Here is an 18503-nt window from a genome sequence, read left to right as displayed (position 1 = left end):
TCGTATTTATTTCTTTTACTTTCTTGTGGCTACTGGCTGCAGTCCTACATGTTGTAGAAAGCCCTAGCAAGCTCATTAGGACTTACTTCCAAGTGGATGTGGATAGGATTGAGCCAAATATAATCACCCTGAGTTATATCCAATGTTAAGTCATGCTCAGAATAGGCCCATGGAAATAGACTAACTTTGGTCTTCTAATTTAAATGGGTCTATTTTGAGTAGACCCCGGGACCCAGGTGGCACTGTGGGTTAAGCCACTGAGCCTAGGGCTTGCTGATCAGAAGGTCGGCGGTTCGAATCCCTGCGACGGGGTGAGCTCCCATTGCTCGGTCCCAGCTCCTGCCAACCTAGCAGTTCGAAAGCATGTCAAAATGCAAGTAGATAAATAGGAACCGCTCCAGCGGGAAGATAAACGGCGTTTCCGTGTGCTGCTCTGGTTCGCCAGGAGTGGCCTTGTCATGCTGGCCACATGACCTGGAAGCTATATGCCGGCTCCCTCGGCCAATAATGCGAGATGAGCGCGCAACCCCAGAGTCGGTCACGACTGGACCTAATGGCCAGGGGTCCCTTTACTTATTTTGAGTAGAGCTTCGTTAATTTGGTAATCTAAAAATTTTTGAAAATATGGATATATGGACCAGGGTATTCTTTGATGCAGCTGCAACCCCTGAACCGTTTAAAAAGCAAACACATAAAATAATGGTATCTGAAGAAGTGTGCATGCACACGAAAGCTCATACCAACGACAAACTTAGTTGGTCTCTAAGGTGCTACTGGAAGGAATTTTTTAAATATAAAATAAGAGCGTATCCCACAACTGAGGGTGTTTTCACCTTCTGCTAAAAGAGCAAAGAGAAATTTCAGACAGAAGACTGGACTGTATTTCAGTATTTCTGTATTTCAGCGTTTTGTTGGAAGCCGCCCAGAGTGGCTGGGGGAACCCAGCCAGATGGGCGGGGTATAAATAATAAATTATTATTATTATTATTATTATTATTATTATTATTATTATGAACCAGAGCACCCTCCACACTAGAGACACAGCCAGTTTTGCATCCTCTGTATAGTTAAAATGAAACTGCAAGTTGTTCTTCAGAGGTCTGCTTTTCTAAAATAAAACTTTGGTTTGAAAAGCATGCTGCAAGAAACTGGGGCATTATGCGACCAAGGGTGAAATGAGGGCGCTCAAAAAAAAGAAAAAGAAAAAAGAAGTGGTGTTCAGATGGGGGGGGGATATGGTTCACAACCAAACTTCAAATAGTGCAGATGTTTTTTTCCTGCCTTTGATGTTAACATGCCTTGTGCATATAGAACAAACAAGCCTAAGCTGTTTTCACCATAACCAAAGCCTTTGACATTTTCAGCAGCATGTGAACCACAGCATAAAAACAATAATGAGCCAGAGGGAGAATATTTCTGGAATACATCTTGCTTGCTATTATTGTTTTGCTTCTCAATGGAGACGGGAACTGCAGCTTAATTGGAAGGAAGGACATGTGAACATGAACGACCCGGTGAATAGACTCATTACTGTGAGAGTTATTTGCCAACTGTGGATGAAGAAGGGGAGGGGGGGGGCTCTTTCTGCTTACCAAAGGCTGAAAGGCCTGGACTGTGATGGAGGTTTTGTGTAAACCTACAAGTGTTAATTGCTTGCCTGAATTTTTCCCATGTTTTCTGTGTTTATGTGATCTGAGCATTTTATGGCACCGTGGTTCAGTTTGCTTTTCAGATTGCTGGACTGTGCTTTGAGTACTTGGTAGGGTGGCATTTTGCAAAAAAACACATTTCAAAGAATAAAATAAGAAGCGTTGGATTTAGGGGACTGCCCAATCGATTTGTACTAGGTTTGACCAGGACTTTACTATGAGTCACGGCTTACTAAGCCCACAAAAGTTACTAAGCTTGCAATATTATAAGTTAAACAAAAGTCCCTCCATGTGGAACTAAAAACAACAACACTAATGTGCTAGTAAGGGAAGGACAGAGAACGCCACATTCCACTGGCACCTCCTTGGTTTCTATGCTGGGTACAGAGAAGGGATGGAGTGCCCGTTTCCCTTCCACCAGCCCATTAACTCACGGCATGGATTTCCATGCACGGGTCTGAATGCAATTCATTACCATTGGTGACAAGGCGAGTGCTTAAATACAAAGCTGGCTTAGCCTCAGAATCTGTTTTCGGTGTCACGTCTTGGCCCTAAAACCTGCATCATCATCATCATCATCATCAAGAAGACAGTGCCTCTGGGCAGAATTTACCTCCTCCACTGAATTATGTTAGCTAAATTCACCCATTGACTTGGCATAACAAGGATTCCAAGTTAGTACCCTGCATGCACACACATGCCTGTAAACTTGCTTTTTCATCCTACAGAGCCTAGGAACAAAGAACTATCCTAACAGCTGTTTGTCTAGAAACAGCTGTTGGGGTAATCTTTTGTTTCTAGCAGTTAGCACCAAAGGTATATGAAGCAATAGTGGAAGATTACAGGGGTGGCTCATCCAGGGGGATAGGGCCATAGCAACAGCCTCCAGGCATCAGTGCCACTTACCACGAAGGGCAGGTAGCAGAGTGGTTAGGGCTGTGCAGAGCGGGTGTGGTGCCACGCACCACAGTAGCACCGCTGCCAGGAGGCTATTGGCGTGGCTCTGTGCCTCCTGCCAAGCCAAGCCACTCCTAGAAGACTATGTCAGAAAGTCAGCAATGTTACTTTACACTTGATTCTAGAGAGCAACCATTATCAAGTACCAAACAATGCCGTATGAAACAGTGATCTATATCTATGCCAAAGAGTCAACAATATTGCATCTCCTGTGTCAGGTTCACTAAAGACTAAAGCTGTTGTGTTTCAGGCCAAGACTGATTTGAGAGCACAACATCTCTGGTGCTGATTTGCAGAAGTGCTTTTTCTGCCCCGGGTGATATTATTTATTCTATAATTTATAGATCACAACTGAACATTTTTAAACATTCATGGCTTTTCCCAAAGAATCTTGGGTACTGTAGTCTGTTAAGGGTGCTGAGAGACCCCGATTCCCCTCAAAGGACTTCAATTCAGAGACCAGTTTAACAGTCAATCCCTCTTCCCAAGGAATTGTAGCTCTGTGAGGTGAATAAGGTTCTCCCAGCAACTCCCAGCACTCTTCAAAAACTATAGTTGCTTTGAATGTCTAGTTCAGATTAGACCTATGGAAAACTGACCGTTTGAATCAGCCCCTTAGGTAATTTTTGCACTGTGAACAACCTTGACTGAAAACCTCGTTTCTAATGAGACATTCAGTCAAAGGATCATTTCCAGCGAGGGATTCAAACAAAGGCTTATTCAAGCCATCCATTATTTTTTGTCAAGTCAATTTGAGACCATTTCTTTTCAGAGTGGTGTTTCAGTTCCTGAAGAGAAGTGGATACAGCAATGGCCTTAGCATTCCCCAGTCATGACATCACTCTAATCACCTGCCTTGAGACGTCTCTCTGACCTGCCTTACCATGTCTGCCAGCAGTAACTGCTGTGTTAGCATGGGTTTATGGCGCTCAGTGCTTATTTAATGGAAACTGCGCAGAAGCAAAACACACCGTATTTGCACAGAGGGAATTAGCTACTTGCAAACAGCTTGATGAGCGCTCACTTTGTAGGCACTTCTTTCAAAAGCTTACTGGAACCACAAACCCACACATAGATATCTGCTGCTTTGGGGAGAAGGCACAAACTGATTTCGTGAAACAACTCCCATGTTCCTCTCTCTGCAGATTAGCTGACTTCCAACTAATCTGGAGAGAGGGTTGTAGAAGTTACTTAGCAAATGAGAACATTTTAGAATCAAGTTCAAAACAAGTAACCAGCAAAAATAGGAGATGATTTGACAACTGGAAATGTCCCGGCAGGAAATGGGATGCAGGAGAGGAGGGAAAGAGAGGGAAGTGTGCACGAAAGAGAAGATTTTCAACAGTCCAAGGCCCTTGTACTGCAGAGCTGCACCTCTTTTCCCCAACCAAAAAGAAACCAGAATGACGTCATCGTGATCTTGAAGTGGACTGTATTATTTCTGACTACTGGAAGGGTCAGCAGTCTGAATGCCACCCCGCATATAAAATTATTCCCTTCTAGTTAAAAACAAACAAAACAAAAACCCACATAGCTGAAAGAAAGGTTCTAGTCTGGTTCTGGCACCCTGTAGTGCTAATTGTGTATTTCCGTCAACTTTTTAAGAATTGTGAACCGCCCACCTGCATCCTGTTTCCTGCTTGGCAGCGGGTTGGATTGGATGGCCCTTCTGGTCTCTCCCAACTCTATGATTCTATGATTCTATCCTGAACTGGTACAATCGATTCTACCACCTCAGAATTCTACTGTTTCATTCGCACATCAGTACTCCCCACCTATGCATCCTTTTTTTTTTTACCTTGCCCTCCTTCTCTCGTTACCTCCCACTGTTTTCTTCCCCATCAAAACTTAAGAGTACCAGCTCTTCATGGCAATGGCCTGTCTTTTTTGTTACTTTTATTAAAAAGCACCACGTACATCGAAGGTGCTGTATACAGGACAGTTAATAACGGAGTTATAAATTGTGTTTCAGTTGAATGAAGAATTTGTTAATAGCTATACAGTATTAACATTTCTTTAAAGTTGTGTTTTTATTTCATTTGCTTTGTGGGCAATCCAGAAAAGAGATGGCCACCGATTTGGGTGGTTCTAAAAGAGGATTAGAGACAAATTCACGGAGGGGAAGTCCATTGATGGCTACTAGCGATTATGGTTGTGTTCTACTTGAGCCAAAGGCAGCATATGTCTCTGTATACTCAGGGAGAGTGTTGTTGTACTAAGGTCCAGCTTATGGACTACTACTACTTCTTCTTTGGCGATCACTCGTAGCCGAGTAAGATTGTCTTCCATAAACACGGTTTTAACAATCAGTCCGTAAGTGACTGTGGAGGCCAATTCTGGATCCACACGTCCTTCCACAGTGGGGACATTGGTTTCCAGGCGGGAGTTGATCATGGTGTGGATTTGCCAAGTGTGCCGTCCTCTTAGCACGTTTCCTATGGACATCTGGCTGGCCCCTATGAGAACAGGATGCTAGAGTAGATGTACCTGATCCAGCAGAGTCATTGTGTTTCTAAATCCTAAGAGAGGCTATATCACCACCACCCTGGAACAGTGTTAGAAACTCAGATATATAACCTAGGCAGCAAAGGACTCCTTAAACCAAGGTTACAGTCAGCAAAACGGAATGTCTAGTTGCCATTTTGGGGAAAGACAACTCTAAAGTCTTATTTTTCAAACAACGTACTGACTGTGATTGATTCTCAGTTAAACATCTGGCTAGTTCAAATGACAACCTTGAGCTAGCTTGAGAACTTTGAGAAGAAAAGTCACTTGATCCAGGGGCAATCCACGTATCTATTGGCCTCTTCCAACCTCTTTTTCTTAAGGTTGACCGCTCCTGTTCAGGCTGCACAGAAAAAGCATTTTGGTTCCTGAAATTCATTCCGATTGTGCAGATAAAATATAACTGATAGAATTCTACAGGATGTGGTATTAGTGTGTGAAAACAGTCCAGATCCAATGATCCCCAGGCATGCACCTCCAGATGGCGGAGATGTCAGGCGCCCAGGCATCTTCGCTTGGTCAAAAGTGGTGCAAAGTGCACCTGGCGCCTGGCTAATTTCGAACACTGTCCTGGAGGAGCCTGTGACATTTAGGCATCTACATGTCCACATGGCAATGCTACATAGGACAAGGGCTGTGCTTTCTTGTGTACAAATTATAACACACCCAGTGCTGTGGAAATGAGACAAGCGCCACACTCTTGAAGAAAACTGTAGTGCGTGCAACAGATAAATAAACAAACACTCACTTTTGCTACAAGCTGATTGTATGGAAAAATCCTGCGAGAAGGCTGGACTTGCCCATTTGCAGGGCAGCCACAAGCCTTGTAGATATTTTGACCCTCTGCTATTAATACGGGTCTTTGAGATCATGCGAGATGGAATATTTTTAACTCCCAAGCCTTGCCAAGACACACAGAACACTTGTAAGCATGGGCTGTATTAGGGAGAGAAGGCACAGCGGTTCACTTAATCTGCTGGGGACAGGTGCCGCCAGTTGAAGGAAAGATATTCATCACATTAGACGTCAAGGAAACCTAGAGCTCAACTGTTCACTACGCCAAGCTCCCTTAAATACTTAAAAGATTGTTTTACTGATCTCCTGAGGATGAGGATCTAAGATGAGAGGCTGCCTTGTTTAGATGAGGAGGGAAGGCACAGCAGATTTTTAAAAAATCCTTTTTTAATTAGATATTTTTTAAAGAAAAACATGAAAGCATTGAAGATTATCCTTTTAAAAAACTGCCCAACATAATGGGTTTGAAGATGGTTTCCCTTCCTTTCTTGTTTTCAGAGCTTTTCCTAACTACTCTAGAGTTACAACAAATGTTTCCCTGAAGTGTAATCATATTGGCCTTGCTAATAGCCTGTTAAAAGAAACTTTAAGGTTTGGCATTGTTCCATGACTGCTGTAGACTCTACCTCTATGAGTCCCAGGCAGCAAAACAACAACAACAACAACAACAACAACAACAACAACAACAACAACAACAACAACAACAACCCCTTTGGTTTCCTTTGTACCTGGAATCCCCTCCTAACATATCTACGTGTTGCAAGCTGTACAGTACATTTAAAGCCATATCATACCGCGTTAAACAGTCATGGCTTACCCCAAAGAATCCTGGGAACTGTAGTTGGTTAAAAGTGTTGAGAGTTGCTGGTAGACCCACAGAGCTGCAAGCCCCAGCATCCCCTGTGATTGATCGTTTAAACCAGCGTTTCTCAACCACTGTTCCGTGGCACACTAGTGTGCCGCGAGACGCTGGCTGGTGTGCCGCGACGTGCGGCGACGAGAAGGGCGATTTGCATTGTCACGTGCCTGGCGGCCGCCAATATACAGCACTGACCCGCCGGAAAGCAATATTTCTCCTCCTCTTTCCCAAAGCTCAGTGCAAACGAGCCTGGCGGCCGCCAATACACAGCACTAACCCGCCGGAAAGCAATATTTGGCAAGTGTTTCTTACAGTCATAATTATAATATAGGGCGGCACAGAGTTAAATTTTTTAACTTTTTTAATAGTGGTGTGCCTCGTGATTTTTTTCACGGAACAAGTGTGCCGTGGCCCAAAAAGGGTTGAGAAACACTGGTTTAAACCACTCAATGCTAGTTTCCCTACGGCACCACCTATGCTGTTGCAGAGAATTATTCAACCCAGGCTTTCAGTGTTTGCTAAAGACCCAGATGTTCACTCAGGCATTTGAGGGCTGTTAATACAGAGCTGAGCTAGTGTACTGTGGACCGTGATATATTTTGATGTGTTTATTTTATCAGCATTGTAACGTATTGTTGCGAACTGCCCAGGTGTTACCGCTGAAGGTACATAAACACATTAAAATAAACAAACATAACAGCAATAACCTTTTGTGATTGTTCCTGAAGCAAAGACAAAGATACACAATGCAAAAGCATGAGGTCGAAGGATGTTACTAGTGAGCTAACCAAGTTTGCCTCAATGCCAAAAGGCCTAGAGTGGGTATTTCCAGTTCTCCAGGCATGGAAAATGGTGGCATAGGCAACAGAACAACACTCATGATAACCACTGTGATAAAGATCCTAATTTATCTACACCAGGGGTGGCCAACTCCCAAGAGACTGCAATCTACTCACAGTTAAAAACTGGCAGTGATCTACCCCTTTTTTGGGGGGGGGGGTTTCAGGTCAAAGTTGTTGAGTTTTTTCAGAGAGGAGGTAAAATGTTGAGCTTTTTTTTAGGAGAGCCACAGTTGTTCAGCTTCTTTGGGGGGAGCCAGTGATCTACCAGTGATCTACCGCAGACATCCACTGATCTACCGGTAGATCACGATCTACACCATTTCTAATCAAGCAGTCTGCAACTCACTAAACTGAACACATTTCAGCAGCCACATATAGCAGCACACAAAGGACTTCATAAGCCACCTGGCTTTGAAACATTCACCTGGGACTGAAAAAAAACACAGTGTGTGAGATCAGTGCTTGGACTCATCTTGCCTATGTCCTCCAGGCGCTGTTGGACCACAGCTCCCACCCACCAATGACCATTGGCCATGGGGGCTGGGGCTGGTGGAAGTTGGAGTCCAGCAACATCTGGAAGGTCACAGGCTCTTCATTTCAGCCTACAAGGATCTGACAGCATTGCTCTCATGTGGCAGCCATCCTTGCATATCAAACAGTATCCCTTCATTCAGGGGATCTTGCTCCACAAAGTCTGCAACGGTTGTCTCTTAGCCCATCTTTTGGCCTTCTTTGAGTCCATCTCTGCTGGGAAGCTGGGGAAGCAACAGGCTGTTATCCCTCTCCCTTTCCCCACCCATTAAGGAAGCAGGCAAACTCCAAGTTGACTGTTGGGTACCTCCTCTGAGATGGAGGAAGAGACACCTGGAGGCACAAGTCTTCTCTGTGCATTCAATCTATTTCTCTCCCTTCGACCTATCTGGACAATCTTCTGATACGTGCTACTTTCCCTGGCTGGGCAGCAGCAACCACCCTCTGCTGCTCCTCTGGCCCCATCACATGAAGCTTGCTGGATCAAATCCCACTTTGGGTCAGCCCATAACCTGGTGCTAACTGTGGAATACAGGTGCTCCAGGCCACAGCTGAGTTCAGAAAGCTGAATGGCAGAGTAGAATTGTTGGCACCTGTCTGCCTTGGGAGATGATGGAGGAGTGCACCTCTGGAGGTGAAAAACTGTTGGAAGGTTACAGCGCCTGCTGTGGCTGTAGAGACCAATATGCGAGAGACATGTTTTGTTGCAGTTGGGGCAGATGAAGGTGTCTGGTTGTGGAGTGGCATCCAGAGTGGAGTGAGACATGAATATGACATTTGCTTCAGGATCCGATCAAGCACCTGAGAGAGAGCTTACACATTGTGCAGGTCTGATGGAACTAATCTCAGCAACACATTCAGTGGTATCTCATCTGCTTGCATAATCCCACCCGTCCAAAACTACTTTTTTCCCCGAGGATTCAACCAGTAACAAAGCACATCCCTTTAGAACAAGTTTGTAAACAGTCACGTATCTAGCCTCCAACTAACTGGGCAGGGAAGCTTTCCAAAAGCTAATGCTGGATATAAGACAGTTACAAATATTGGTGGGCAGCTGGACTAATAGCTTTTGCAATTCTGCTTTCAAGTAATCTGTGAATGAATTCGTTTAGAACTCCTTCTCTGCCATTAGAAAACCTGATCTTTACCAAGGGATGGGGAACACACCAAAGCTAGCAATCAGAATACCAGGAAAATGTTCCTAAAGAGTCCTGATGGAAAGTAAGAGTCCACACAAGCTCCTGCTAGCTTTCCAAAAAGTGAGGATGCTGAACAATTTTGTTTGGCTTTATAAAAAAGTCAACTGACCTGACTCACACTTCCCAAACTAATGCATAGATGAGAAGGCAGTTAGCTTTCAGTTTTTGCACTGCTCTGAATTTTGCAGTCTTGGGTTTTTTAAAAAAGCACCAAAATGCATATATAGAAATGTGTGTTTTAAATGCATAAAGCAGGTTAAAATGCATACACAAATGCATATTTTTGGAGGAAACATATGAAAATATGTGTTTTGTGAAAAATGCATTCAAAGATAATGCAAATTCCCATGCTTTTTTTTAAAAGAAAATTGTAGATGGATGCAAAAAGAAGAGAGAGCAGTCTTATGAATGAACTCATGCAAAACTGACACAGGCTGGAAATAGACTTATCTGCCTGTCATTACCTTAAAGTGAATGGGGCGTGAATCGAGGACAAGCTAGAAGGATCGCAGCTTTAGTTTTAAAAGGAAAGAGCCAGAATTCCTGCCAACATCAACTGCAATGAAAGATTAAACCATGGCACCTTCCAGACATGCACTTCCTGCTTGAGTATCCCTGTCTGCTGTACATCACCGAGACACATTTATAAGGGCTCAGCAACGAGCTCTAAATATTACAGAGGATTTACTGATAGCCCTGCCTTCCAGCTGCTCCATATCAGATGAAATGCAAAGGATTTTTTTATAGAGCAGGGCTTCCACTAACTTTCAAGAAGCAATTGCCTTGACTCATGCAATGGGCACGTACCCCTGCAGAGAGATGTCAAGTGTCACTTTTATTTGCTCTAGGTTTAATATTTGAGTCACCCTTTCAAATCAAAGATTACCTAGATTTCCTGTTTCTCCTTGTCGGGCACTGTTGTCACATCTGGCGCCATTTCTTAAAATACATCCTGTAAACTCCTTAAACAAAATGCTGCCTTTACATAATGTTGGCACTTGCATGGTTTTAATAATAGACAAGGCTGTCTAACAGAATAGAGGTCTATTGGTGACTGCATGAGAAACACCGAGTACCACATTTTGTAGCCCCCCATGCACAAGAATTTAGGCTGCTTAAAGCTTTCACACTTTCACCAGAGACCACCAATTAATGAAGTCTAACTTTAGTTGATTAGCCAAATAAATAAGCCAAACAAAGCCGGCAAGCTTACTAGCAACCAATCAGGGATTATTCATTTACCATTTTCTCAGAATCCATCCATGCTAGATTCTTCTTGTATCACAGTATGGAAGAGAAGGAACGTCCCCTAGTATGCGGTGTCAGGGACTATATGGGACCACTTCAATGAGGAACAAATATCCAAGCTGACCAAAAGTTGGCTCAGCTACTGGTCCTAAGCAAGACAGAAGATTGAGTCCTACAGACTCAACTCGTTCTATTATCCCCTGTAGATAACAGACAATCTATACAGAATTTAAAAAAGATGTTTAGGTTTACATTTCCAAAAAAGGAGAACTTTTTATTAGGTATAACAAAGGGTGACATCCCCAAGAAGGTACTATGCCTATTTCTCTATGCGACCACAGCGGCTAAAATAATCTATGCACAACAATGGAAGGACAAAGAAATCCCAACAAAAGAACAGTGGCAAAATCAGATAATAGAGTATGTGGGGGTTAGTTACTATGACAGCAAACATAAGAAATCGAGATGAGGCACTGATAAGGGAGGAGTGGGAACATTTTGGAGGGCATCTAAAGAGGTACAATAGCGAAATAAGCCTCCAAGTAGGGTTTGATTTGTGAACAGCAGCTAATAACAACTAGGAATACTGTAGCATAGAATGAAGCTGGATGGAATAAAAGGATATGTAGCACAACTAGGATCAAATAAGATGCCATGGAGAGGTGGACTGGGAAGTCTTGAGATATGAGTTGATCAAAGGCAAATGTAAGATGCACCTATAGGTAAAGGTACAGGGACCCCTGACCGTTAGGTCCAGTCGCGGACGACTCTGGGGTTGTGGCGCTCATCTCGCTTTACTGGCTGCGGGAGCCGGCGTACAGCTTCCGGGCCATGTGGCCAGCATGACTAAGCCGCTTCTGGCGAACCAGAGCAGTGCACGGAAACGCCGTTTACCTTCCCGCTGGAGCGGCACCTATTTATCTACTTGCACTTTGACGTGCTTTCGAACTGCTAGGTGGGCAGGAGCAAGAACCGAGCAACGGGAGCTCACCCATCGCGGGGATTCGAACCCCCGACCTTCTGATCGGGAAGCCCTTGGGCTCTGTGGTTTAGACCACAGCGCCACCCGCGCCACCCCCAAGATGTATATATATATATAATGCTGGGAAATGTATAAATAAATAAAAAATAGATGATCTCATTATCACTGGTGGTAGGGAAAAAAACAGAATGGGGTTTTATCTGTTTTTTGAGGGTCGAAGTCCACCACGTTCAGCTACTTTCCCTATCCCAAAACTAAACAGCAGAAGGAAACGGTTTTGAAACGGATGCCTCAAGATAATTTGGACCCACCTTGTTGCTTATAGGGGAGGTATCCATTCCGCCAAAACTCCTTTGACCAGATGGAGGCACTTGGTAGACATCTTGGCCCTGAAGACCATGGCCGGTGGGCACCTGGTAGATCCCCTGGCTGTGGTAAGAAGGAGGCACTTGGTAGACCGGATCCCGAGGAGGAGCATGAGCACTAGGCACTTGGTAGATCTTTGGCTGGTTAAAGGGTTGGTGTACAGATCCCGAACTGGCCATGTCTTGGTTAGAGGGGCTCTCCTGCACAGGGCCGATGAGAAGTTTCACACGGTTGCCCGGAACAATGCCTTGCCGCCCATGTAAGGAGCAAAGCCACCATCCTTCCAGCCCTTCCGTGTTCTGTTCTATCACGGTCAAAATGTCGCCTTTGCGGAAAGCCAACTCCTCTGCACATTCTGGAACATTATCGTAGAGAGCTCTTGCCATAAGATTCTGTGGAGAAAACAGAGAGAACTTCAGCACAACATATTCCATCTCAGACACACTCAGGTTCTTTAAAGAAGTAAGAATGCTCGGTGCGAGGAAGGGGGAATCATTGCACAAATGTGGCATTAAAAACAAAATGATAGCATCCACGGACATTGTCACACCTGAAGCCAAAAGTCAAAATGGCAGCCTTCACTCCCCCATCACTTTCAATTGGCTCATATCCTTAAAAAACAGAGAGAAAGAGATTGGGGTGCAATAAGAGTGCAGGGCTGGAGAACCTTTGGGTTTCCAGACGTCATTAGACTACAACACCTATCATTCTTGATTATGATGGCTGGGGCTGATGGGAATTGGAGTCCAGCAATATCTGGAGAGACATGGATTTACAGTGGTACCTTGGTTTACAAACACAATTGGTTCCGGAAGTCTGTACTTAACCTGAAGCGTACTTAACCTGAAGCGAACATGTCCCATTGAAAGTAATGGAAAGTGGATTAATCCATACCAGACGGTCCGTGGAGTACTTAACCTGAAGCGTACTTAACCTGAAGCGAACTTTCCCATTGAAAGTAATGGAAAGTGGATTAATCTGTTCCAGACGGGTCTGCGGAGTACTCAACCTGAAGTGTACTTAACCCGAGGCGTACTTAAACCGAGGTATGACTGTATGGTGTAAGACCCCTGCTTTATGGTAAGAGTCAATTTGTCTAAATATACATACATAATCTTTTATATCCTCTGTGGGGGTGTGATGGGGCCCTGGAAGTTAGGAGTCAGGATTCCTGTCCTGAAATACCAGTTCAAATGCATGCCAAAAAATCTCTGTTCTACATTTATAACCAAGGATCTCATCATGTGTATAGGAGATCAGGAATCTGAATTTGCTAAACTGCAACCTCAGTCTGGTCTTGAAAAACCCTGAGAAAGGTATGCCTCTTTGGTGAAAATTTTCCATGGAGGTTCCTATGAGGTTTGCTGCCTTTAAACTTAAGTATGAGAAGTGTTACGTCATGTGTTGAAAGGAATAAACGGAAGGTAAATCTCTACTACTTCATGTGGCATGATGTAAATCAGGCATCCCCAAACTTTGGCCCTCCAGATGTTTTGGACTACAATTCCCATCTTCCCTGACCACTGGTCCTGCTAGCTAGGGATCATGGGAGTTGTAGGCCAAAACATCTGGAGGGCTGCAGTTTGGGGATGCCTGATGTAAATATTGCATAAAACTGCTAACTTATTTAATAGCAATAAAAGGGATAATCATGCTAGAATGAAACCCAGGTTCAAATGTTTGCACAGTCAGTTGTGTCTCAACCTCAGTTTGCCTTCTAGAAAATGGGAACTATGAAAAAACTACTTCACTGGACTGTTGCAAGGGTTAGCATGCAAATGTCCTGGAAAAGGCAATTCTGGCAGCTTAAGATCTGCTTTGGACAACCTGCTGATGCCTCATTGCCAAGGGAGACTAAATTGCTGAGGAAGATGGGGCAGGGCCTTTTCTGTGGTGATTCCTCCAACTATGGAACTCTTTCCTTAGGAATGAAGCAAAGTGGAAACAACTCTCTCCTTAGGGAGTGGTTTCCACTTTGCTTCATTTTAGGTGGGCCATTAAAACCTTTTTCTTTCCACATAGCTTTTGGATAATTTTAAAATATAACTAATTCTGCTCTCTCTTTTTTTAAAAAAGTTTTGTTCTGTTTGTTTTAAAGATTTGAAAACATGCCACTAAAAAAAGTATGCCCATGGTTCTGTACACACACACACACACTAATTGTAAAGATGCAGAATAGAGAAGCAGAGGCACAACACTCTCTTGGCTACCCAGAAAGCCTTTGGACAAACTGAGATCTTCATCTGTCAAAACCAAACCTAAGGTCCTTGTTATCGTTGGCACCCATCTATCTCGAAAAGCAATGGAGTGTGCCTCCGGGGATGAAGTCAAACCACTGCATTAGCAGCACCGAAGTGACTTCCCTGGGGCACAAGCCTGGGCATGGTGGATGGAGGTCCTGGTCTGCCTAGACAACAAGATCCCCCTCCTGGCTTTGATGATGTGGTTCGAAGTAAAGCAGAGCAATACATCTGGGCACCAGACTGGCTGCAGAGTTGCTGAAAAAAGGTTTGTATTCCTGAGCCTTTTCTTCTTCCAAAGATGTCCCGTAAGGCTGTGGAGGTTTAGGATCAGAGCTTTCCTTCTCCTAGATGGGCAACCTTCCCAGGTTGAAAGGCCCCCGGTGACATTATCTTGATAGCCCTGGAGCCCCACTGCTTCCTGAGCCACCATAGGATTAAGAGACACCCTAGAAGATCCTACAGAAAGGGCTGCAATGTGGCTTGTCCATGCCAGCCTCATGTTTCAGGAGCATGGGTTAACCCTGCCGTGGGGAGGCGCTTTGGACCAGGTTCTCCCTGCATGGTCTCTGGCTTCTCAGGAAGGAGCTGTTTACCGCTGAAGGTTCCCATCCCACCAGAATAATGTGAGCACTGGGCCTAACTCTGCATCCACCATTACAGAGCAGCACGCCGGCTCTGCAACTTCATAACATGAGCCAACCCATAACCTCGTTTAAAAAATATGCCGTTTCCATTCACAGACAAAACATGCTTTGCCTGTCTCACACTCTTTCTTTCTTTCTGTATACATGGCCGTCTGGCACATTCGGTACTGAAGCTGTCAGCCAAACTAGGCAATCAGTGGGAAACAGGCAAGCTGTATAGGCTGTCATTCTTGGACGCCTTCACAAAGGCCCAGAACGCTTTACTTCTTGGCTCACGTGGTCCTAAGCAAAGCACGCTGGCAGACATTAGGCTGCCCATTCCTGTACTCCAGAGGAGCCAGATAGCTGTAGATGAATTGCACGGGTTCTCTTCTCTCCGAGGAAAATGTATATGTAGTGCAAAAAACACACAGGCATAGCAATGAATGGTTACAGCCCATCCTAAACAAGCTGATGGTTGGTGGCTTCTGGAAAGTCCTTTTAAGAGCAGGCAGTTTATACGAAGGAGAAAGCAGTTTTACTTTTTGAAAAAAAGCCAAACTTTGACAGCAGAGGATGAAGCTCCAGTCTCTCCCTGCCTCAAACACAAAAAGTTTCTAACAGTTCTAGAAAGATTTATTATTTACTCGTTCAAAAAAGGGCAGGGAGTGGATTTGCGAAGTAATTTTTTTAAAGTTTAATGTATCTTAAAATAAGGTACTACATGGTTGATTACCATGCTGAAAATGAATAAAGTCAATCTGGAATGAGTGTATGAGCCTCAAATATAGATTAATTTTTTATTTAAAAAAACCAACAACCTGCATTTCTGTTGCCTTTAATTAATAAGTATTCTTATTTGAAGGTGAAATTATGCTGATTTGATGGCCCAGGGGAGAGAAAGCTTGAGAGAGCAACACAAATAACAGAATACGTTTTAAGTAGGGCTGTCAGCTAATTAAGAGAGATTTTAATCAGACTTTTCACTGATAACATAGCTACAGTTAAATAAATTTGCATATTACCAAAATGTAAACACAGGTGTCTTCTTGAGAAGGGTAAGAGGCTATGTTCAAGATTAAATGCTTTATTCACTATTGCAAGAACAAGAACCAAAGATGGTATAGAACAGGCATAGGCAACCTTGGCTCTCCAGATGTTTTGGAACTACAACTCCCATGATTCCTGACCACTGGCCCTGTTAGCTAGGGATCATGGGAGTTGTAGTTCCAAAACATCTGGAGAGCCAAGGTTGCCTCTGCCTTGTATAGAACAACTAAGTTGGTTTACCTTTACACTCATGCTACTACTGATTAAAATACGTTCTCTCAACAAATGAAAACTGGCCCCCTTGGACTACTCAACAAAAGCTCAACTAATATGGTCAATTGCAGCTTGTCAGCCAGAAAATCCTAATTCTATGTTATTGGGTTAATCAACAGGATACAAGGCAAAATGAATACAGAAGAACAAATCAACACAAATTAACAAAGATCATATCCAGCTTTGAGACAAACACATATGACCAAATAAAGATGCTATTGTGTGAGTTAAACAGGACTGTATAAGCAGATAAAAATGTATTTAGCCAAATCTATCTTTCCAAAAAGACTGCCGGACTAGGAAGAGATGAGCCACGATTAATATGTGATAAAGGAACGCCCAATTGCATAGAAGGTATCAGGTATGATCAAGCTTCTGGAGAGCAGAGCCTGGCAAGTCTGTTTCTCCAGGAGAGCTAGATATCACAGATGAGTGACCCCTGACAATCTGCCATGCTGGCCAGAACAGATGGGAATTTCAGTCCAACAACATTTGGAAGGCAACTGCTTCCCCACCCCTGTGCTAGGGGTATCTATTTACTCCTGTGTAGCAACCAAATTCACACCCGAAGCATAGATCTACTCTATGATAATTGTCACTTGAAAACTTCCCCAACTGTTGAAATCTTTCTCTTTTTCAAAGTTCTACCCTCGGCCAGATGTATCTATAGCACACCACTTTCTCCTGCCTGCATTTTATGGGGAGGTGCTACAGCCAGTTAAAGCACCAAGCCTAACTACCTTTGGCTTATCCAAAACCTAACATGCCAGGTCCCTGATTTACAGCTGGGTGAACAGGAAGCAAACATTAATTTGAGTAGTCAAGCAGAACCATTCAGGTTTCCAGCTTTTAATTAGAACAAATGCACCGAAGGAAGAAGGAGCGGGGGAGGGGGGATTAAGAGAGACAAAATGTCAGTAATAATTTTGGGTGCCAAGGAAAAAAGAACCACGAATTCCAATAAACAGGAATCAATAAGAGTCTTCCCTCTTTTCCTTTGACCAGTTACAGGTAGGTAGCCGTGTTGGTCTGACGCAGTCAAAACAAAATAAAATAAATCCTTCCAGTAGCACCTTAGAGACCAACTAAGTTTGTCATAGGTATGAGCTTTCGTGTGCATGCACACAAAAGCTCATACCTGTGACAAACTTAGTTGGTCTCTAAGGTGCTACTGGAAGGATTTTTTTATTTCCTTTGACCAGGACTTGGTCAGTGAGCTAAAATGGCCTCAGTCTGCTGGACTGGCATCACAAGCTGGGAGCCACTGTTCACATGAAATGTTAAGGATGCTCAAGATGAATGCAAACAAATATAGCTTACCTTTTTCTCCTCCCTCCCCACTGCTTTTTCCTTGCCTGTCATACATTTTAAATTATAAACCTGAGGGCAGGGACTGTCTGTACTTATATTTGTACACTGCTCCAAGAGTCTTTTATCCTGCTAAAGAATGGGGCAAATAAAGAAAGTTACAACAGTTTTTAAAGTAAGCCCACGAGTTACTGGACTGCAAATGTTATTAGCTTGCTAGGAGGCGAGTCGTCTGTGCTGTACAGTTCTGTGTTGGACATGGAGTGTGTAGGGGGAAGCTCCCACCTCTGCAGCCAGAATGGAAATGCAGGATGCTAGTCCTTTAACAGCCTACGAAGTGGACCAATGGAGGTGGGAAGGGGTGCTCCCTCGCTGCCACCTTGCTACAGCTTCTCACTAGCTGTTAATAAAGAATGACTTTATCTGCAGCTTGCACAGAAACTAAGACATCTAGTCAGGGATGGAGGATCCTGCCTGCTCACTCACCTGCATGGAATTCCTGGATACCTGTGGCAGGCAAGCAAATTAAATACAAGAGTGACAGTTATTAAAAAAAGCCACTTTCCCTCCATTTCCTCAGAACTAGTAGCACTGATCACTCACATAGCCAGTTATTTTGCATCATTCTGTGTGGGGCTCCCACCCTTTGAAGCCTCTGTGTTTCTTTTAATGTTTAGGTTGCTACAATATACAATATAGGAAGATGCCTTATACTGAGTCAGGGCATTGTTCAATCTAGATCAGTGCTGTTGACACTGACTGGCAGCAGCTCTTCCCCAGCCTTACCTGGCGAGGCCAAGGATTGAACCGGGGACCACAAAGCAGATGCTCTAACCCAGGCATCCCCAAACTTCAGCCCTCCAGATATTTTGGACTACAATTCCCATCTTCCCCAACTACTGGTCCTGTTAGCTAAAGATCATGGGAGTTGTAGGCCAAAACATCTGGAAGGCCGCAGTTTGGGGATGCCTGCTCTAACCACTGAGCTGCAGCTCTCTTCCAACCTTTATGCTAATCTCAGCATACCCCTCCATGAAATGACACCATGATGTGGGCTGTTAGGCCACAAAAGT

The 18503-nt window shown here is 43.9% G+C and overlaps 1 protein-coding gene across 1 annotated transcript in view; it reads right to left on the bottom strand.

The window, feature by feature from the left end:
* The window catches only part of NEDD9 (neural precursor cell expressed, developmentally down-regulated 9), a 65975-nt gene that overhangs the window by 29554 nt on the left and 17918 nt on the right, over positions 1-18503 (bottom strand). The window contains exon 2 of the mRNA XM_035124977.2: positions 11879-12325. Coding sequence (XP_034980868.1) covers positions 11879-12325 — 447 coding nt within the window. The remainder of the gene's footprint in view (positions 1-11878; positions 12326-18503) is intronic.

The sequence above is a fragment of the Zootoca vivipara genome, chromosome 8 (assembly GCF_963506605.1).
Source record: "Zootoca vivipara chromosome 8, rZooViv1.1, whole genome shotgun sequence".
In the NCBI taxonomy this organism is placed as follows: Eukaryota; Metazoa; Chordata; class Lepidosauria; order Squamata; family Lacertidae; genus Zootoca; species Zootoca vivipara.
Note: the sequence above shows the minus strand (reverse complement) of the source record. Positions and strands in the feature narration are given on the sequence as shown.